Here is a 23310-nt window from a genome sequence, read left to right on the forward strand (position 1 = left end):
CATGTATTACGGAGAAAACTCGGGATAACCGGATGTTTAGCATTACGTCAATATGCTAGGAATCATATGACGTCATGACGTATCGTGCTTGCCTACGTAGATTGTATATGTTCGAAAGTCTGACTTCTGTTGTGAATTCGCGTGGTGAAGGCTGCGGTAAATCTGTAGATGATAAGAGACCAAGGATTGTCTCAGAAGAAACGACTAAATGTTTCAGACCGGTAACTTCATTTCAACATTGCACTATATAATGGACGTTCTATGTGACAGGAGAGTTTGCTGATTTTGTGTTAAACATTGGAGAGATCGTCTGCTAGAATCAGAGATAGGTCGCTTCAGATTGCAGCTTCTGGAAATTTGCAAGGTTTGTTGCCAGAACTGGATTTTACACGTACAGTAAGCAACAACAAAAACACACACAAAGCAAATGGCATTGTCTGTCGACTATAGTCACAGAAACAAACCTGGCGAGGTATGCGTGTACTTCATACACGTCAGCCATTGTTGTTACAGTTTTGAGTCAACGTTGTACGTATTCTTCCGCAACAGGGTCCAATCGTCTGGGTTTCAAATGTTCTAAAAATAAATTCTAGTGTTGATTATTTTTTAGCCCTCTTTATTCTTACTTCGAATAATCCACGTGTGATTTTTGGTGTAATCAAAGTAGTTCGTTCTAATTTCTCACTTGTCTAAAAATAATCAACTAGATTTAATCCACCCCTCGGTTGCATTGCAGGAGTTGTATAAAGACATTTAAGCCTCAATCTTAAATGTTGTTATGTCGGGCGAACGACGTACTCCTGTATGCTGAATTGGTTTTATTCCCATTCAGCAGGCTACTGTGTCAGCATTTTGGGTTATTCTCAAACAGCTTGGTCGGGAGACAAAACACCCTGGATGATAGACCAGCACCGAAATTGTGGCGCAATTTCTAGCTCCAGTTTTCTTCAATTTTCTAGCTATACTAGTCACCTTGGTTTTGCTCGACCTACAACAGTAGCATAGCAGTTTCAATTTAAAAGTAATTCACTTTTTACATCGATTCGACGAGGAGAACGAAGTTTTGGTAGTGTCTGACGAGTCACATCGGAGTCGAGGGAAAGACAAAGGAAAACCGCGGAACCGGCGTCCACGACACCGTGACCTACTTTTTGCTGGGGTGTGGTGAGTGTTCACGGTAGGCAATACTTTTGACTGACACTTCTTCATGGGGAATCCAATCTCTAGGATACCACAACTTTCTCAGCAGTCGCCTTGTAGCTCGTGTATTTTGTAGCAAAATTCGGTCAGCATATTGGAAAGGGGTGATACATGCCGGGAGCTGATCGTCTTACGCACACTGTCGAAGTGACCGAGCAGCAGCCACTCATAATAGTCGCAGAAAAGGGGGGAAGTTGGTGCTAGTAAAGGCCGGGGGCATGTTGTAATTTGCCTGGTCACGTTTACAGGGATAGGAGATGGACAACGCAGTCAATTTTGGTACAGCACGACAATTTGGAAAACATGACGGTTTCGTTTTGCCATGTAAGGGTAAATTAAAGGAAGGGAGGTAACTACCGGATAACAGAGTACTCGTCATAGGGGGTCACAAGTTACCTCCCATGTAGTGCTGTACTGTTTTCAATGGGAACTAAGGAATTCGAGGACAGAACTTTACAGTGATTACTAATAATGAAGGAAAAGCAATCACAATAAGTTTGAAAAGTTTAATATCAAACGCAGACATGTTTTTAATTGTCGAATTTAGGGGGGACAAGTTCTACTAAAAACTACTTGGGCAAGAACCTTAAATAATTAGGGGGGGCTAATGCTGTGGTCTCATCGGGCTGTACCTTGCCGCTACAGAATCGGAAGAAGGAAGAACAACACTGGGTTATAACATGGTAATTCAACTATTCATAGTCTGAGTGTTACAGATGTCTGGGAGAGGACGACCTCAACGCCGGGGGGCAGGCAGGCGACCAGCCAGACTGAGGTCACGCAGCCCAGTGCAGCAGCGAACAGGGCCAAGTGGTCATGGGCAGCCAGGACCGAGCCAGCGAGACGGGGACCATGGGCAGCCGGGACCGAGCCAGCGAGACTGGGGCCATGGGCAGCCGGGCCCAAGCCAGCGAGACTGGTGGGTTGATGGGCGAGAGACCAGACAGGATGCGACAACATCGTCGGATGCCCACACTTCAGCGCCCACGAGCGGAACCGATCCAAGTACACGGGAATTACGTGAGAGGCTGAGATTTTTGGAAGACGCTTTCGAGAAAGGGGCGGAAGGACACAGGGGTCATTGAATGGACCACCTCTCTATAACAGTGGCACATGATGTCAGAAGAAAGATTGTGGAGGGGAAATCCATCGACCTGGCAATTCTCCTTGCCAAATCCTTTATGGACAGGCAAGAGGACAGGCAGACAGTGGCCTATGTCTTGGACGTTCCGTATTGGAGCTGCAACTACAGCTGACATAAGCGGTAGGACAATGGAAGAGATAAAGATATTGGGAAGGTGGAAATCACAAGCCGTACGGGTATACAAAAGGGAATAACTTAGGGAACCCAGTGACACAAGATGGCGGATTTTCACAGGTTTCGTAAATTGGGCAAGTTGTTAAAATCAATTCGCAACAATAACAAGTGTTCATCTGAAGGGGGGGGTGGGGGGTAAGTTAGGCGTATAATAGAATAACTTTTCATTTTAAGTTAATCTAGCAGTTGCTGTAACATAAGCAACGACAGCCGGTGCCTCGCCGCAGATGGTGTACACCTCAGCGAGTGGGGCAACACACTCTTTGTTGCGAACTTAGAGAGACAGCTCATAGGTATAATTAGGGCGGGCAGATGTGGGGTAAATTGCTAGCAATTTGTTGGCATAAGATGGACATGGCCACAGGCGAAAGTAATTCTGCTTGGAAGCACACACTATTCAGTAACTTTAACGATATCTGCAGGATCCTCCCAGGATTGAGCCCTTACAAAAGGCCATGTTGTTGTGGCCTGGTTCAGTGGAGGAGGGTCCTGTGGCTGCACCATTACCGACCTGTATCCATTGCTAGTCTTTCTCACCCTGTGAGAGCCAGGGGTTGGCGTGCTAAACAGAGTGATTTGGTTGGTGGACTCCACCAGATTACTTCTGCAAGTATAGTACGTAATGGGCAAAACAGAGCTGAGACGTCAGCCAGGGGCCTGCTGATTCGCTGGTACAGATGAGGGCAATTGGATACAGAGAAGCGGAGGGGGTGCATTTCTAAATTTTGTGTTTAAAAAAGTGGATAATTGCTGCCTGTGGTTATGTCTATCTCCCCACTCTGCGCCCGATTATGCCAAAAAGTATTAACCTGATTGAACAACAATATGTTTGTTTTGAACTTATGTAATTGGGGCTGAGGAATAGTGACTCAGAACAGCTAAATGTTTGGTTGTACATGTATAGACATTTTTACCCTGGTCAGGGTGTTTTGCTTAAAGAGGAATGTACAGCAGCAAGTTTGTTGCTCGTGGAATTTTGAACCCCAGTCAGGGGAGTTTGTGGACGTGTGGATACACATGTATATTTGTTTGTTTGTTTGTTTATTTGTTGCTTAACGTCCAGCCGACTACGCAGAGCCATATCAGGACGAACACATGTATATATACCAGCTCAATAAATGTTGGAAATGTTACTACCAGGGTGAAGTTTTAGATGGTGCGGTATGAGGATGGAAGTTGTGTGTATATGTGTAAATATGCGAGAGTGGTATCGCTACATAAAGACATTTAAGCCTCAATCTTAAATGTTGTTATGTCGGGCGAACGACGTACTCCTGTATGCTGAATTGGTTTTATTCCTATTCAGCAGGCTACTGTGTCGGCATTTTGGGTTATTCTCAAACAGCTTGGTCGGGAGACAAAACACCCTGGATGATAGACCAGCACCGAAATTGTGGCGCAATTTCTAGCTCCAGTTTTCTTCAATTTTCTAGCTATACTAGTCACCTTGGTTTTGCTCGACCTACAACAGTAGCATAGCAGTTTCAATGTACATTCCTCATTAAGCACAAAACCCTGACCAGGGTAAAAATGTCTATACATGTACAACCAAACATTTAGCTGTTCTGAATCACTATTCCTCTGACACAAATGCAGAGGTTCGAAACAACACATATTTCTGTTCTATCAGGTTATTACTTTTTGGCATAATCGGGCGCAGAGTGGGGAGATAGACATAACCACAGGCAGTAATTGACCACTTTTTTAAACACCTAATTTTGAAATGCACCCCCTCCGCTTCTCTGTATCCAAATGCCCTCATCTGTACCAGCAAATCAGCAGGCCCCTGGCTGACGTCTCAGCTCTGTTTTGCCCATTACGTACTATACTTGCAGAAGTAATCTGGTGGTGTACACCAACCAAATCACTCTGTTTAGCACGCCAACCCCTGGCTCTCACAGGGTGAGAAAGACTAGCAATGGATACAGGTCGGTAATAGTGCAGCCACAGGACCCTCCTCCACTGAACCAGACCACAACAACATGGTCTTTTGTAAGGGCTCAATCCTGGGAGGATCCTGCAGATATCGTTAAAGTTACTGATCCTGCAGATATCGTTAAAGTTACTGAATAGTTTGTGCTTCCAAGCAGAATTACTTTCGCCTGTGGCCATGTCTATCTTATGCCATCAAATTGCTAGCAATTTACGCCACTTCTGCCCGCCCTAATTATACATGTGAGCTGTCTCTCTAAGTTCGCAACAAAGAGTGTGTTGCCCCATTCGCTGAGGTGTACACCATCTGCGGCGAGGCACCAGCCGTCGTTGCTTATGTTGGGGTGCTTAATTACCTCCCCTCCCTCAGCCCCAAACACTTTTCTTGCCTTCCTTTGTGCCCATTTTCTGGCCCTCTCTGCCCCCGCTACAGATTGACTGTACCGCCAGCTCTGTCTGGGCAGCATGTCCGACCATACCAGGGTTGTGTCGGGGCATAAGGTCCGCATGAACAGGACACACTCCTCCAGTTCCTTCCTCCAGGTAAAGGTGTTGAGCAACCCAATATCATTGGCCCCAACATGCAGAACCATGTATGTTGGAGGCACACTAGTCTTCAGGGTCTCCACCACAAGCGGACGCACCTGGCCTAGGCGGAGTCCTGGTCGTCCAATAAGCCTTGTGGGTATTGGGAGCAGTAGACCCTGCCCCTTCTGTTTCAAACCCTTGTCCATGCGAGAAATAAAACTTGATCCTATGATCCAGCAAGCTGTAAACATATATATTTTCAAATGTTAATACTTAAGCGGAGGTTAATGCAGCTTATAAGATACACAAGTTTACCTCAAACTGATTCATACATATGCTGGGCAAGATGTCGATCAACTGCTTTAGCCTATCAAAAGTGATGGGCAGCCTGTTAACCTGTCGCTGGCCCTCCTTGGCCAACCCCTGTAACAATTACTTAAGTACAAAATTGTCGGTGGGGTCCTCCCAACCGTTCAGTTTGTGTTTACAGCTTCACCCGCTAAGTAAGTTCTAACTGTTGCTGGCGCACAGTGTTGTAAAGACAGACGCTGCAAAATGCAATACATGCGATTCTGGTGCGGGCCAGCTCTGGGGTAGCCCAAGAGAGTCCCTAAATGCCTCGAAGCGGTGTACACCTTGTTCATAAGCAGTTTGTGTAGATGGCGCAATGGATTTTCGCACCAATCTTAGTGGGGAGATAGATATAACCACAGGCAGTAATTGACCACTTTTTTAAACACCTAATTTTGAAATGCACCCCCTCCGCTTCTCTGTATCCAAATGCCCTCATCTGTACCAGCAAATCAGCAGGCCCCTGGCTGACGTCTCAGCTCTGTTTTGCCCATTACGTACTATACTTGCAGAAGTAATCTGGTGGTGTACACCAACCAAATCACTCTGTTTAGCACGCCAACCCCTGGCTCTCACAGGGTGAGAAAGACTAGCAATGGATACAGGTTGGTAATGGTGCAGCCACAGGACCCTCCTCCACTAAACCAGACCACAACAACATGGCCTTTTGTAAGGGCTCAATCCTGGGAGGATCCTGCAGATATCGTTAAAGTTACTGAATGGTGTGTGCTTCCAAGCAGAATTATTTTCGCCTGTGGCCATGTCTATATTGTGCCAACAAATTGCTAGCAATTTACCTTTTTCCCTCTTTTCTTCCTTTGGGACCAGGCGCCCCTGGTCGTCCAGGACAAAGGCCACTGTCTGCCTGTCCCTCGTGCCTGTCCCTAAAGGCTTTGGCAAGGGGAATTGCCAGGTCGATGGATTTCCCCTCCACAATCTTTCTTCTGACATCAGGTGCCACTGTTATAGAAAGGTGCTCCATTCTATGACCCCTGTGTCCCCTCGCCCCACTCTCGAAAGCTTCTTCTAAAATCTTAGTCTCTCAAGTAATTCCCGTGTACCTGGATCGGTTCTGCTCATGGGCGCTGAAGTGCGTACATCCGACGATGTTGACATCTGCAACAAAATAGTTGAAATACCATGTTATAACCCCGTGTTGTTCTTCCTTCTTCCCTTTCTGTAGTGGAAAGGTACAGCTCTATATGACCCAAGCTTTAGCCCCACTAAATTATTTAAGGTTCTTGTCCAAGTATTTTTAGTGAAACTTTTCCCCCTAAAATCAACAATTAAAGAAATGTCTGAGTTTGATCTTTTACTTCTCAAACTTATTGTGGTTGCTTTTCCTTAATTATTTGTAATCACTGTAAAGTTCTTTCCTAAAATTCCTTAGGCCAAAAAAAAAAAATTGTCTGTTTAGGGTAACCCGACCGACCCTATCGATTTGGCGCCGACCCAAAAACTTTTTTTTTATTTCAAAAAAAAAAAGAGGTAAAAATGCTAAAAAGAGACATTTGGCGTTTCTTTCTCTCCCTTTCTCTCTGTTTTATTTATACGTTAGTTTTGAAACATGTATTCATCAAATATAAGAAGTGAATGTTCAGCCAACATAGCATTTACACACACACACACACACACAAAAAAAAAACCCTACCTACCTACCGACCCTACTTTTTTTGGTCATGTTACCCTAAACAGACAATTTTTTGGGGGGGCCTTAGTTCCCATTGAAATCAGTACAGCACTACATGGGAGGTAACTTGTGACACCCTATGATGAGCACTTTGTTATGCGGTGGTTACCTCCCTTCCGTTAATTTACCCTTACTTGGCCAAATGAAACCAGCCCTGTTTTCAAAATGTTCTGTGTTGTCCCAAAATTGTCTGTGTTGTACTTCTCTTATACTTGTTATCGTGACCAGACAAATTACAACATTCCCCTGACCTAAAATTGAAACTGCTACTAGTCTAGCACCAACTTCCCCCCCTTTTCTTGCTGCAACTATTATGTGCGGCTGCTGCTCGATCGGTGTGCGGAAGCGTCAGCTCCCGGAATGTATCATCCCCTTTCAATACGCTGACATAATTTTGCTACAAACTGAGATTAGAGACCATGATGAAGTGGCCGTCAAAAGTATTGCCTACCTTGAACACTTACCACACCCAGGCAGGAAAATGGGTCACGGCGGCGTGGGCACTGGTCCCGTTTTCCTTTGTCTTTCCCTCGACTCGTCAGACACTACCGAAAACTTCGTTCTCCTCGTCTGGCTGTTTTCAACTTCATTTTTGGGGGTCTCAAACACAAAGAAAATCAATCAATCAATCAATCAATGAAGCTTATATCGCGCATATTCCGTGGGTACAGTTCTAGGCGCTCTGCAGTGATGCCGTGTGAGATGAAATTTTATACGGCCAGTAGATTGCAGCCATGTCGGCGCATATTTACCTTTCACGGCCTTATTCCAAGTCACACGGGTATGGTAGACAATTATTAACTGTGCCTAAGCAATTTTGCCAGGAAAGACCCTTTTGTCAATCGTGGGATCTTTAACGTGCACACCCAATGTAGTATACACGGGGGGTGGTTCGGACACCGAAGAGAGTCTGCACACAAAGTTGACTCTGTGAAATAAATTTCCGCCGAACCTGGGATCGAACTCGCGCTGACAGCGGCCAACTGAATACAAATCCAGCGCGCTACCAACTGAGCTATATCCCCGCCCCAGGAATTACACAGGAATGACCCTTTATCGTTTCACAAAGTCAGTGACTTTTCAACAAATCATGCATAATAAATTTATTGTGGCAATGGACCGTAGCTTCCAATATATGTACCGAGCCTGTTCCCATTTTTCTGACGCCTTTTTTTATTGATTTACTGACATTATTACACTATATTTAATATCAAAATACAAATATGTTCATTTATTTTGCTGTGGGTGCTTCTTCAACATACTGTATCCACATAAACAGGGGGAAAGGTCTAACCACATTTGCTTCTGTAAAAATTTCGTTTTAAGAATTCACCAGCTTTGGAGAATGACTCAAATGCAAGAAAAGACACATCCCAAAGGGTAGATGTGTATTCGAAATGTAGAGAAAAAGGAACATACATTTAAAAAGTACTTGTAAGTTGTAACTGCTATATATATAAGTTAATCAGATACACACAAAGGAACAGTACATACATGCTGGACACAAAAAACCTTCATAAACATGTGTAAATGTACACATTTTGTGAAGGGCAAAGCAGGCTGCCGAGCTAAGGACATTCATATACAGCCTGTTCCAAAAGAAACGCAACCAACCTGTTGGCAAAATCAAAGTGCAAAATTTATTTTGCAAATAATATTTCATGAAGTTACATACGTGACGACATAGGGACAACTCAAACACACGACACACAACAAATTAGACAGCTGTCTGCCGAGCGTTTTTAATTGGTCACCATGGCCAGTTACTGGTTTTTGGCTCACGTAAGTGTAGCCTATGCGATCGTAACTTTGTCTCTGTGCGTGCGTGTGTGTGTGCGTGTGTGTGTGTTTGTTTGTGCGTGTGTATGTCTGTGGTAGAAACTCTAACATTTGAAGACGTCACATTACATTAGACGTCACGCGAAGGAAGTACTGAAAGTCTCGGTCATTATTATTTTGAGCGGGCCGAAACTAGTGTACATGCAGACAGACAGATCTAGATCTAGTGTCTCGCTTTCTTGCACAGTTTCACCTATTCTCTTTCTGTGTGTGTGTGTGTGTGTGTGTGTGTGTGTGTGTGTGTGTGTGTGTGTGTGTGTGTGTGTGTGTGTATGTGTGACGGAGTGATTGAGTTTGTGTTACTGTTTGTCGATTTCTTACGTGAGCCTTGATGGCTTCGCCTCTTGTTAATTGGTCACCTCTAATGTGGAGAGGGTGAAATTGACATCGCACGTGAACAGTGCCCATGTGTTTGTGAATGGATCAAGTTTCAACTGAGCTGGCAATACAGTAGAAAATAGCAGTGACTTCTTCAGCTGGACTGACGGCAGAATGCCTCGTTTGTCTAAAAATGAAAAAGAGCGTGCTATTGGCATGCTTGCCGCTGGCCAAACGGCCCAAGCAGTCAGTCAGGTCATGAATGTTCACAAATCCACCATTTCTCGTCTAGTCATTCGGTTGAGGGTGACAGGTAGCACAGATGATACTCCCAGGTCAGGACGACCTTCCGCCCTCACTGCTCGACAAGAACGCTTCATTGTGCGAAGTTACCGCCAAAATCCCTTCCAAAGTGCAACATGTTGTGATTTGGAAATGTACCAAAAATGAAATATGTAACTTCATGAAATATTATTTGCGAAATAAATTTTGCACTTTGATTTTGGAAACAGGTTGGTTGCGTTTCTTTTGGAACAGGCTGTATACTTGTGTGTTTCATTTCTCTATATCTCTTTCTCTCACACACATGCACATACGCACGCACGTTGACACATACACACGGCATATTATACACACACCCACACTGACACACACACACCAGGGTGTACACACACACACACTGTGCCTGCCCCTGATCTGGCTGTCACGTTGCGTGTTTTTTGTGTGATGAAATCCCCATTGTTTGGTTTTGGCATACTGGTAACGTTCACACTGACTCATTGTGGTTGGTCTTGTTGTTCTTTAATCCAGTAGAGAGAAAGGTGAAAACTGTGGGCAAAACAAAAAAACACATATAAGCCCTTACAGAATTTTAACTATTAACTTAAACACATATTTCTTGCTTATAAACTGAAGAGTAAACAGGGTAGAGCGAATGAAAAAAGAAAAGAAGAGAGAGAAACATGAAAGAGACACAGAGAATGAGAAAGAAGGCGAGAAAGAGTGGAGACGGAGAGAAGTAGAAGTAAACAAGGAAACAAAGAAGGAAGAGAGAGAGAGAGAGAGAGAGAAAGAGAGAGAGAAAGAGAGAGAGAGAGAAAGAGAGAGAAAAAGAGAGAGAGAGAGAAAGAGAGAGAGAGAAAGAGAGAGATAGCAAGAGAGAGAAAGAGAGAGAGAGAAAGAGAAAGAGAGAGAGAGAAAGAGAAAGAGAGAGAAAGAGAGAGAGAAACCGACAGACGGAGAGAGAGACAGACAAACCAATAAAAGAAGACAATGTCAGACAGACAAACAGAATGGAAAGAAAGAACGAAAAATGGAAGAATCCGTGAGCATACACAACATCAATTAATACAATATTTCTCATACACAAGAGAAAAAAATATAAAAAAAATTAAAAAAAAAAGTAAGCACATACAACATCATCAGGTAATACAAGATTTCTTATACACACAAAATAACTGTCCCTTACCGTATTCCAGGTTCACACAACACCATCACAACACAACCATCTCACTGGAAGGACATAGGACGACAAATCTCAACACTCAAAACTGACTAACATCAACACCTCCGAACTCACAAAACTGAATAATAGCTCACCATATAAAAGTAAGAAACTGCAAGCACACGCAAAAACACGTTCTCCATGAAACACTAAACAAACAAACAACTTCACGAGACTGCTTGATCAAGGCTGAGACGCAAAACACACACACACACACACACACGAAAATAAGGGACGTTTCACGAGCAACAAACAACAAACTTGTCCACATGTCATAAATCACTTAAACAAACAGTACAACCAAATACAATAAAAAAAAGGTTCACAATCCGATTTAAAAAAGAGGCCCTGCACAGGCAGGCACACACACACTGACTGACACACACACACACACACACGTACACCAGGGTGTGCACACATACACAAACACACAATTACAAACACACCTCACACACACACACGTATACAGTTACGTCTCAGTCTAACTGTTTATTTTTCTTGAGATATTAAATATTAACTTAGCGTCAAATTTGTACATAATTATGTATACCAAATAACCTATCAAACCTTAAAGTTATAGTTATAACAAGCTTACAACAATTAACATTCGCATTTTTGTGTGATAATTAAGGGCCCGGAGTAATTTTGTCAAAATGAATCATGTTGTTATGTAACAATTAAGTTACGCATGAGTGTTGTCAACGTTACTTAAATTGTGAGGGTAAACTTCACTAGTACCAGTTAAAATGGCAAACTGAAGCGCTCGTTTGTTCAGAACGACGTCAAAAAGATCTCAGCCGGCCCGAGGTCAGTGTTTATTTTTCCAAGGTTCGTAAGTAAGAAAAATAGCCGTTGGTATGATTTTGTCTAATGCATCTGTTTTATTACAACCAACTATTGATATTTTAAACATACGCTGATCATTGTAGTCCATCAATTATCATTTAATCATCGCATTCTAAGAAAGAGCAAAATTCTCACTCTGCGCGCGGTTCATTTCCAGAATCGCGTAGCGCGAAATTGGAATTCCAACAATGGCGGCCATAGTTGGAATTCCAACAAAGCGCAGGTCATTTCCGGAAAAGCGCCGCTGGCTAGATGGGACGCAACACTAATAAATAATTATAACAAACATTTGTACTCACCCTGTCTTTGAGTACAGCGCACCAAATTCGTTTTGTAATCTTCATTTCTTTTGTCGATAACGTAAAATCATTTTGCACGAAATATGAAGGTTATTATTAAGACTTAAAAGTCTACTCATCGGTAATCTCCGTTCATAAACAGTTGGGAAGCATACCCATACTGGTTTGGTATCCGTATCCGAAAGTCACATTGCATGAGGGGAAAAAGAGCTGGCTACAAATTCAAGATGTATTTTTTCTTGTCTCGTGCACAGGTCTGCAGTCGCCTTGTGATTTACAGGGCAGGTTCAGCCAATTTCCACTGCAATAAATATCTGGTGTTTTTTGGGGGGTATCCTCAAACGGGTATTTTATTCGCAACGGACTTGGGACTATTTATGGAACTGTTTGTGAGACAGCCGATGGGTGAGCGGGAACAGACATAAACATGCACACCTTTATATTCTGTTTCTAAACTGCAAAAATAAACGTTAAAATTGTATCGATCTATCCCAAAAAGTTATTCTCATACAGCTTGCGCTTCAGCAAGAGAAGTAACTCTTGAAATCAACATGCGGTAAATATTGCAGCAGAGCGAGTGTGGATTACTTGCATCGGAAGATGTTCGCATCCAGCGTACAGCTGAAATGATGGACCTTTTCTGGCAAAACAGAGCTGAAGCAACTACGTATAGAAGCCAATCAAAATTTTATCAAAGCTCATGTAAGAAACGTACCGGTAGGCATCGACTCCCGACTCCCGGTTACAACTCGCTATTGCCGCGGCCGCCGTTGTTGCCGCGGCCCGTTATTGCCGCGGCCCTTTTTTTGCCGCGGCCCGTTGTTGCCGCGGCCCGTTATTGCCGCAACCCGCTATTGCCGCAAACCACCGAGATAATAAGATAAATAGCATTAATTTACGTTTAAAACCCGATTTTCATAATAATCTAATGGATGGTTTTGGTTTTGTTGGGCATTTTGTGGACTTATTTGGTTTTTCCACGTTTTCCCCCAATATCAGATCTAACAAAAAAAATGGGCAGATCTAAGCAAACGGACTTCCTTGGTTTTACCAAAATATTTGAAAGAAGAAGTGTTGTCAAGAAAAAGGACAAAACAGTGAAAATAGTAAGCTTACTACGAATTTGCACACAATGGAAAGAGAGAGAGAGAGAGAGAGAGAGAGAGAGAGAGAGAGAGAGAGAGAGAGAGAGAGAGAGAGAGAGAGAGAGAGAGAGAGAGAGAGAGAGAGTTTGTTTGTTTGTTTGTTTGTTTGCTTTACGCCCAGCCGACCACGAAGGGCCATATCAGGGCGGTGCTGCTTTGACATATAACGTGCGCCACACACAAGACAGAAGTCGCAGCACAGGCTTCATGTCTCACCCGGTCACATTATTCTGACACCGGACCAACCAGTCCTAGCACTAACCCCATAATGCCAGACGCCAGGCGGAGCAGCCACTAGATTGCCAATTTTAAAGTCTTAGGTATGACCCGGCCGGGGTTCGAACCCACGACCTCCCGATCACGGGGCGGACGCCTTACCACTAAGCCAACCGTGCCGGTCTAGAGAGAGTGGGAGAGAGAGAGAGAGAGAGAGAGAGAGAGAGAGAGAGAGAGAGAGAGAGAGAGAGAGAGAAAGTGAGGAGAGAAAGCAGGGGGGGGGGGGGAGAGCGGGAGGGGGGATGGAGGGAGAGAGAGAAATAAAGGGAGGGAGGAGATAGAGGGGGAGCGAGAGAGAGCTATGGAGGGAGAGATAAATGGGGAGGAAGAGAGATATATAGGAATGGACTGAGGGAGAGAGAGGGAAGGATGGATTGATGGATTGAGTGAGAGAGGGGGGAGGAAAGGAGGGAGTGAGAGGAAGGGAGAGAGGGAGAGAGAGGGGAAGGGAGAGACTTAGTGGGATTAAGGGAGGGAGGGAAGGAGGGAGTGTTGGAGAGAGGGAGGGAGGGAGGGACGGAAACAAATAGTGGGATGGAGGGAAAGAGAGAGTAGGGAGGGAGATAGGGAGGGAGGAAGAGAAAGAAGAGAGGGGAGAGATGGAGGGAAAGAGATAGTGGGGTGGAGGTAGAGAGAGAGGAGGGAGGTAGTGAGAGAGGGGGGAGGGGGAGAGAGAGAGGGGGGGAGGAAGAGAAAGAGAGTGGGATGGAGGGACAGAGGGGAGGGAGTGAGAGTGAAGGAGGGAGGTAGAGAAAAGTCGATTGTTGGCGGTAGGGAGGGATGGAGAAAAGGAGGCAGGGAAGTAGTTAGGTATATATATATAGAGAGAGAAGGATGGCGGAAGAGAGGGGGGATGAGAGAGCGACAGGGAAGGAGGGATAGAGAATATGATGGAGGGAGGGAAAGAGAGAGAGAGAGAGAGGGGGGAGGGAGGGAGAGAGGGAGACAAGGATCGTCAGGAGAAGTTCCAATCCCTGCGGCGGACGTGGCGAAAACTTCCGCTGGGGGTCGTCCTTTCTCCTTGCGTAAGAGATTTTCTCGTCAATAAAAAATAATGTTCATTATGAACAAAAAATTAAGCAAAAATTAAAAAAAGAAAAAAAAAGGGCCGCGGCAATAACGGGCCGCGGCAATAACGTGCCGCGGCAACAACGGGCCGCGGCAACAACGGGCCGCGGCATCAACGGGCCGCGGCAATAGCGGGTTGACCCCCGACTCCTTATGCAGATCCTGAGATTAACTGCAAAATATCTTTTCAGTACCACTTTCAGTTTCACAACCAGCATCTCCACAATACTTCAACTTTAATTACTAGATGTGTGAAAATGAGATAATAACTAAATAAGGGGTGGTCTGAATTTATATGTTGTAAAATCAAAGCTCACTATCCAGCGTGTCAGTACGTGCCATTATTGTATTATATTTAATAGTCTACTAATGAGCCAGTCACAGATTCACACTATGACACGTGCACTGAAAAATTCGCAATTTTGGCCAATGCATTGTGGTTCGCTAGGTGTGCGTCAATATTAGTTACTGACGCCAGACACATGCGGAGCACACACTGTGTATTCGTTGTCAACTCACTGGCATCTACAGTGGAACCCCCGTTTTACGATTTAAAAAAATCTGAGAAAACCAGGTCTTAAAAAGGAGGGAGTCTTAAACTTGGGGTAAATCTATAGAACAGAAAATCTTAAAAACTAGGGTCTTAAAAGGGAGGAAGTCTTAAATTGGGAGGTCTTTAAACGGGGGTTGCACTGTACCAAACTGCGACGAAAGTTCGGCGCACAATGACGCACTGATCTTATTTTCCATTTTTAATTCATGTTCAATGCCCGGGCTGTGTGTCACTGTCACGTATGTGTGACCAAATCGCGACAAAAGTTGGGCCCACAAAGATGCACTTGATCTTATTTTCCATTTGTAATAATGGTTAATGTGGGGGCTATGTGTCACTTGATCTTATTTTCCATTTTTTTAATTAATTTTTAATGTGCGGGCTGTGTGTCATACATATATTATATGTGTAATTTGCGCATTACTTTCAAACTTAAAGCCCCACTCCGCCTTACATGAGGTTTACAAAACGATGGAATCTTCCACGAAATAAGCAATTCTAACTTAATGGAACACAGTTGCAATAGTATATAAACAGCATTAAATGACACAGTTTGTTTGAATGGCTATTTAGCATGCGTAAACCACACACCAGTTCTCATGGTTTATTCACCCCCTGTGCCATCGGCATGGCCCTTTGTGACCCACTTTCCTTTTTTTACAGACGTGATGAATTTAGTCGTGAGTTTGTGGTTTCAATGCGACTCAGTATCTGCAATAGCACGTTATTGTGTACCTTTGTATCTAAAATACAACAAACGACTGCGATATAATGCAGAAAATTCGTCTGCTTGAGCAATGGTACGATGCGGCTCACGAGATGTGATTTTAGCACTGTCGCTGCAGTATGGTTTTAATTAAGCACAATACATGTACTCGTTCTACACAGGCACAGCAACAAACAATATCAAAATCCAAATGTTCGGAAATCTTTTTTTTTTATTTTTTTTTATTTTTTATGTTCGGAAATCCTAATCGACTGGCATGGCATTCCAAAAAAAGGAAAAGTTGCATGGTTTTCGGTAGCTTACTTCCCCGCCATCAAGTCAAAAGAGCCTTTATCTTTACACTTCAGTTAACTGGCACGACCTTGCATGACCTGCATCCTGGCTCCCTTTTTTTCAAACTTTCAACTTCGGATTGTACTGATCTTGTCTTGATGAAAACAGAATGTTTGTCTTGTGAATGCTGTTAATTTATTATTTATATTTTATAAGTTTATAGGTCTAGCGCCAAAACGAGGCTTCCGATTCCCTTTATACTACATCCTTTTCTAACTGCACGAAATACATTTTGAACATTTCTCATTCTCAGCGGAAAGCAGCCAGGATGTACCCGAGCGGTAAGCGTTCAAATGAAACTTGGAAGTATGTTTGTACTCATGTGTGTTAAAACTCAGGGACCTCAGTGATCAGAAACAGATGGTTTACGGGAGGCAGAGGGTGGATTTAATAGAATTAGAAGTCACCTTTATATCGTGGCCTAGAAGTATATTATATTCTCCACTGACATTGATAATGTCTACCTTTTCAGTATCTGAGAAGCTCTCGCGATTCAACGTCGTAAAAACTTCGAACCTCGGCTTTCACAGCAGTCGTCGAATATTACTGTACCATGTTTACATGCCTTGCTGCTTTGAAGTTTGCGATCTGGCTTGCAATACTGATAGGGTCTATTTATTATTTAAGGGGAAATAATGATCTTCAAAAGTGTGCATAATTTGTGTTGGTGGTCAAAGAAAAAGCTTTCGGACACAATTGTCGGCTTTATTTACCTGATATTTGTGTAAAAGAAGTTCTGCACCAGTGTTTTCCTTCTAAAATCTAAACCACATATGAAATAAAAGCCGGTCGTTTCAGTTCATCAGGTACGGTATTGTGAATGACAGTTTAAATGACAGTGCAGGGGTGTGCAAATCCACTAACCCGTGACCTGGGGGGAGTTAAAAATTGGCCGGGTTTGCTGAGGTCTTTGGGTAGCATTCCCGTGGGTTAGCTAAAAATTTCACAAACAAAACTCAAGATAGAGCTTCAAATGCCAACTCCTTACTAAAATGAATGGCCAAAATACATTTCCCCTTGTTTTTCATAATGAAAACAAAGCCAAAACCGAAGCCCTAACAGTAAGTACTGTTTCTAAGGCGCTTTTTCTGAAGTATTGATCGTGTTCGAAAATGTCGTCTGCTTCAACGATGTGAGTTACATCCCTTAGTTTAGTTTTACATTTTGACCAATGAGAAAGCGCTCCCTAATTTGTTTCGGGCCACTGAAAAACAACCATGGCGTTGTTTAGTTCGGACAGACTGGTCGTCGGCAGATGCTACCTTTCAGTGACTTATAATCCAATGTTTCTGTGTTTGAAACTTCAAAGACAAAATAAGAAAAGTTGGAGTGGGTTACCTATTTTTTTCCCGGGTGAGCTGGAAATGAGATTCTACTAACCCGTGGGTGAGTTGTTTATTTTTGGCTCACGTAAGTGTAGCCTATGCGATGATAAACTTTGTCTGTCTGTGCGTGCGTGCGTGCGTGCGTATGTATGTGTGTATGTCTGTGGTAGAAACTTTAACATTTCCGAGTCTATGGATTACGTCAGTCTCGGTCAAAAGTGTTCGACGTGTGTGATAGAAACTATTTGAAGACGTCACATTATGACGTAAGAGGGTTAGACGTCACGCAAAGGAATTACTGAAAGTCTCGGTCATTGTTATTGTGAGCGGGCCGAGACTTCTTGGCAGATCCAGGGTCTCGCTTTCTTGCATAGTTTCACCTATGCTTACTGTGTGTGTGTGTGTGTGTGTGTGTGTGTGTGTGTGTGTGTGTGTGTGTGTGTGTGTGTGTGTGTGTGTGTGTGTGTGTGTGTGTGTGTGTGTGTGTGTGTGTGTGTATGTGTGACGGAGTGATTGAGTTTGTGTTACTGTTTGTCGATTTCTTACGTGAGCCTTGAAGGCTTCGCCTCTTGTTAAATTTGCACACCCCTGGGCACGTTATGCTTTTAAGAGCAAAATTAAAAAAACCAAAAAAGGTAGGTTGTTGGAACGGTTGTTATTGACAAAACAATACATCACAGATATTTCGACCCAACGGTCTTTAAAGTGAACGGACAATATTCACACAAAACTTATCTTGATAATGATTGAATCTGTTTATGTCCACTCGTCAGGAAGTCGAGCGAATGAATAAATAAATGAATGAATTAGGCCTAAAAAAAAAATAGGTGTGGTTACGGTAACCCGACCTACCCTATTTTTAGGGGCCGATCCTATAACTTTTTATTACATTTGTCAAAAAAAATAAATAAATAAACGAGTGCAAAAAACGCAATGAAAGCGAAAGCGCCCGTGTCGCACACTTATTTCCCTGTCAAGTAGGTTTAATTTGTACACATTAGAAAAAAAAGTTGAAAAAAAAAAGTGATTGCCTACCTACCTACCCTATTTTTTTTGGCTATGTTACCGTAACCACACCTATTTTTTTTTTGGCCTTAGAGCAAGTTACACAAACTGAGAGGGTTAGATTTAATCAGAAGAATGTTCCTGAATTTGCAATGTAAACGTTCAACAGATTACCTAATATAATACAAACTGAGAGGGTTAGATTTAATCAGAGGAATGTTCCTGAATTTGCAATGTAAACATTCAAGATTACCTAATATAATAGGAGTTTTATGTTCAAGGAAAATCAACTGTTGTCGGAGAGAGTTAATTTGGGACACTGTTCTTGAATTTGACCACAATGAAATATAGTTCAAAACCAAACTGGGCAAAACACAAAATTTAAACAAACATACCAGACAACAATATTTAAAGCAACAGAACGACAATGCAACACAAAACAAACAATACCAGACAACAATTTTTAAAGCAACAGAACAACAACAACAACAACAGAACATAAGACTCACTGAGTGATTAGTCAGTTATAACTTACACCAGGCAAAACACTAATTAGCCTCAAAGCCGGCACGGGATACATTGCATGATATAATTTACGCTGTGATATTAATTATGATATGATATTATAAGATGTATTTTGCAGGAGGAAGACTGGGCGTCGTACTTCCTAACCTACGAAGAGGAGCGCCTTCTGTTGCGGCAATACGAGATCATCCTCAAAGAGTTCTGCAACAAGTTCCAGCCGCCTTTCCCAAAATGCATCTTGGTAATTTTTCATCAGGTTCTGCATGTGTGTGACATTTGTGTGTGTAAGTAAATGTCTGTCGTTTGACGTCAAAATTCATGTGTAACTGCCAATGAAGGGCAATATGGCTGCTAATGACTGTGTCAGTCTATGCTACATTGTCTAGGCTCTTTGCTGTCACACCTGGAGACTTACTCTTTATTCGGTTACAACTCGCTATTGCCACGGCCCGTTGTTGCCGCGGCCCGTCATTGCCCTGGCCCTTTTTTGCCGCGGCCCGTTGTTGCCCCAGCCCGTTATTGCCGCAACCCGCTATTGCCGCAACCCACCGAGATAATAAGATAATAAGATAAATAGCATTAATTTACGTTTAAAACCCGATTTTCAAAATAATCTAATGGATGGTTTTGGTTTTGTTGGGCATTTTGTGGACTTACTTGGTTTTACCACGTTTTCCCCCAATATCAGATCTGACGAAAAATGGGCAGATCTAAGTTACTATCTTAGCAAGCGGACTTACTTAGTTTTACAAAAATATTTGGAAGAAGAAGTGTTGTCAAGAGAAATGACAAAACAGTGAAAATAGTAAGCTTACTACGAATTTGCACACAATGGAAAGAGAGGGAGAGAGGGAGGGACGAAAAGAAATAGTGGGATGGAGGGAGGGAGGGAGATGGGGAGGGAGGAAGAGAGAGGGAGGGAGAGAGTAGAGATGGGATGGAGGGAGGGAGGGAAGAAGAGAGGGGGGAGAGGAAGTGTGGGAGGGAGAGAGAGAAGAGAGGGGAGAGATGGAGGGAAACAATATCAGATCTAACAAAAAATGGGCAGATCTAACGAGAACAAACACATGTCCTCCAGACCTCCTTGTGATTATCAAGAATTGCTCCTCGTGTATGCAAACACATACAACAGACCTCGATACGCTGAATGACTGATGCCGTTTCATCTGTGTTAATTAGTTCAACCAGATCAAGGACCACACATTAGTTGGGGTCCTGATTTGGCCTATATGGTCCGCTGGACCCCAAAAGCAACAACTAACTAACACACTATAGTCAAGTTGAATAACAGAATCAAACAAGTCGCGTAAGGCGAAAATACAACATTTAGTCAAGCTCAGTCGAACTCACAGAATGAAACTGAACGCATTGCATTTTTTCCGCAAGACCGTACACTTGTAGCATCGCCTGTCCACCGCTCGTGGCAAAGGCAGTGAAATTAACAATCCAGAAAAGCGCGGTAGCGGTTGCGCTGAGGAGGATAGCACGCTTTTCTATATCTCTATTCTTTTTAACTCTCTGAACGTGTTTTTAATCCAAACATATCATACCTATGTTTTGGGAATCAGGAACGGACAAGGAATAAGATGAAATTGTTTTTAAATCGATTTCGGAAATTTAATTTTAATCGTAATTTTTATATTTTTAATTTTCAGAGCTTGTTTTTAATCCGAATATAACATATTTATATGTTTTTGGAATCAGAACATGATGATGAATACGATATTTATAAAAAAAAATATTTTTAATTACAATTTTCAGATTTTTAATGACCAAAGTCATTATTAATTTTTAAGCCTCCAAGCTGAAATGCAATACCAAAGTCCGGCCTCTGTCGAAGATTGCTTGGCCAAAATTTCAATCAATTTGATTGAAAAATGAGGGTGTGACAGTGCCGCCTCAACTTTTACAAAATGCCGGATATGACGTCATCAAAGACATTTATCGAAAAAATGAGAAAAAAAACCGTCTGGGGATATCATACCCAGGAACTCTCATGAAAATTTTCATAAAGATCGGTCCAGTAGTTTACTCTGAATCGCTCTACACACGCACGCACACACACACACACGCACGCACGCACGCACGCACGCACGCACGCACGCACGCACACACACACACACACACACACACACACACACACACACACACACACACACACCCACGACCCTCGTCTCGATTCCCCCTCTATGTTAAAACTTGACTAAATGTAACAAGTCGCGTAAGGCGAAAATACAATATTTAGTCAAGTAGCTGTCGAACTCACAGAATGAAACTGAACGCAATGCCATTTTTCAGCAAGACCGTATACTCGTAGCATCGTCAGTCCACCGCTCATGGCAAAGGCAGTGAAATTGACAAGAAGAGCGGGGTAGTAGTTGCGCTAAGAAGGATAGCACGCTTTTCTGTACCTCTCTTTGTTTTAACTTTCTGAGAGTGTTTTTAATCCAAACATATCATATCTATATGTTTTTGGAATCAGGAACCGACAAGGAATAAGATGAAAGTGTTTTTAAATTGATTTCGACAATTTAATTTTGATAATAATTTTTATATATTTAATTTTCAGAGCTTGTTTTTAATCCAAATATAACATATTTATATGTTTTTAAGATGAACGTAAATTCGGATCGTTTTATAAATTTTTATTTTTATTTACAATTTTTAGATTTTTAATGACCAAAGTCATTAATTAATTTTTAAGCCACCAAGCTGAAATGCAATACCGAAGTCCGGGCTTCGTCGAAGATTACTTGACCAAAATTTCAACCAATTTGGTTGAAAAATGAGGGCGTGACAGTGCCGCCTCAACTTTCACGAAAAGCCGGATATGACGTCATCAAAGACATTTATCCAAAAAATGAAAAAAATGTTCGGGGATTTTATACCCAGGAACTCTCATGTCAAATTTCATAAAGATCGGTTCAGTACCGTACTTTCCGGGTGACAAGGCGCTTCGTTATACAAGACGCACCCCCTTCATTTTACAAAAAATTGTAATCCAGTCACCCATTGGACGCAGGGGGCCGATAGGGCGCACCAAAATGACCCAGTTTTTGCCATGAGAGGTGGTTCCCCTGTCATATCTGAGAGAGGAAACACTTCCTGCACCGGGGTCAGTGACCGGTCAGTGACCGACTTTAACTGAGTGAAAATATGTGTGCTCTGTGTGTGCCGGAGATCAAAGGCATTGTGATAGCTGGGTGGCCTTGTTTATAGACACGACCTTCTTCCCAGGGGTCAATGACCCAGTTTTTGCCATGAGAGGTGGTTCCCCTGTCATATCTGAGAGACCGAGTTTAACAGAGTGGAAATCTGTGTGTGCGGCCAGATCAAAGGCAGGGCAGTACCTAATAGCTGAAACATGCATTATCACAAGTTGTTTGACTGGTACTCAGGCGGTCTCTTTGATTTTTTTCGTATTTCATACACTGTTTAGGCGCTTCGTTATACAAGACGCAGGGGTCGAACTCGAGGAAAAAAGTCGCGCCTTATGACCCGGAAAGTACGGTAGTTTAGTCTGAATCGCTCCACACACACACACACACGCACATACACCACGACTCTCGTCTCGATTCCCCCCTCTATGATAAAACATTTAGTCAAAACTTGACTAAATGTATAAACAAGAAAGGTAAGTTGTTGGAACGTTGTTATTGACAAAATACGTTACAATCACAAATATATTGACCCAACAGTCTTTTAAGTGAACAGAAAAACAAATAGTCACAAAAACCTTAGCTTGATCGAAATTTCGCCCGCTCGCCAGGAAGCTGACGGAATTAATAATTGATTGTATGACGAAATGAGTGACGTAGAAAGGGAATATGACGTCAGCGTCGAAAGAATGTTAAAGAACGTTGGCAGTCTCTTTGTTTTTGGATTTTTTCAAGTTGAATGACAATTTCTGTCTCTGGCACATTTTTCTTCTTGAGTGAATCATTTGTTCTTTTCCTCATACATGTACTCAGAATTAGAAACAGAGTATTTTCCATGTATTTTCATGTTTTCAAATCTGAAATGTTGCACCCCAGGACTCAGCATATCATTTCAACCTATGCACATTCACCTGACGAGTACAGTGTACTGTCCTCTGCGTCTGGGAACAGTGCTGCTAATGAGTAGAACACCGGAGTGAGATAACACGTGGTCTTAAAATTGGGGAGGTCTTGTTTTACTCCATGATTTGTATGCCTTTGTCATTGTATTATTTAAATGACGGGCGCAGTGGCGTGGTGGTAAGACATTGGCCTCCTAATCGGGGGGGTCGTGAGTTCGAATCCTGCGGTTGCTGCCGCCTGGTGGGTTAAGAGTGGAGATTTTTCCGATCTCCTAGGTTAACTTATGTGCCGACCTGCTAGTGACTTAACCCCCTTCATGTGTACACGAAGCACAAGACCAAGTGCGCATGGAAAAGATCCTGTAATCCATGTCAGAGTTCGGTCGGTTATCGTAAGAAACACGAATATACCCAGCATGCCTCCCCCGAAAGCGGCGTATGGCTGCCTGAATGGCGGGGAAAAACGGT

The 23310-nt window shown here is 42.9% G+C and overlaps 1 protein-coding gene across 4 annotated transcripts in view; it reads left to right on the top strand.

Annotated features, from left to right (window-relative positions):
* The window catches only part of LOC138949746 (cyclin-H-like), an 87371-nt gene that overhangs the window by 49228 nt on the left and 14833 nt on the right, over positions 1 to 23310 (top strand). For all 4 annotated transcript variants that reach the window (XM_070321564.1, XM_070321565.1, XM_070321563.1 and 1 more), the window contains exon 2: positions 18901 to 19023. In XM_070321564.1, the coding sequence (XP_070177665.1) occupies positions 18901 to 19023 (123 nt within the window). The remainder of the gene's footprint in view (positions 1 to 18900; positions 19024 to 23310) is intronic.

This window comes from Littorina saxatilis, linkage group LG16 (genome assembly GCF_037325665.1).
Source record: "Littorina saxatilis isolate snail1 linkage group LG16, US_GU_Lsax_2.0, whole genome shotgun sequence".
Lineage (NCBI taxonomy): Eukaryota > Metazoa > Mollusca > Gastropoda > Littorinimorpha > Littorinidae > Littorina > Littorina saxatilis.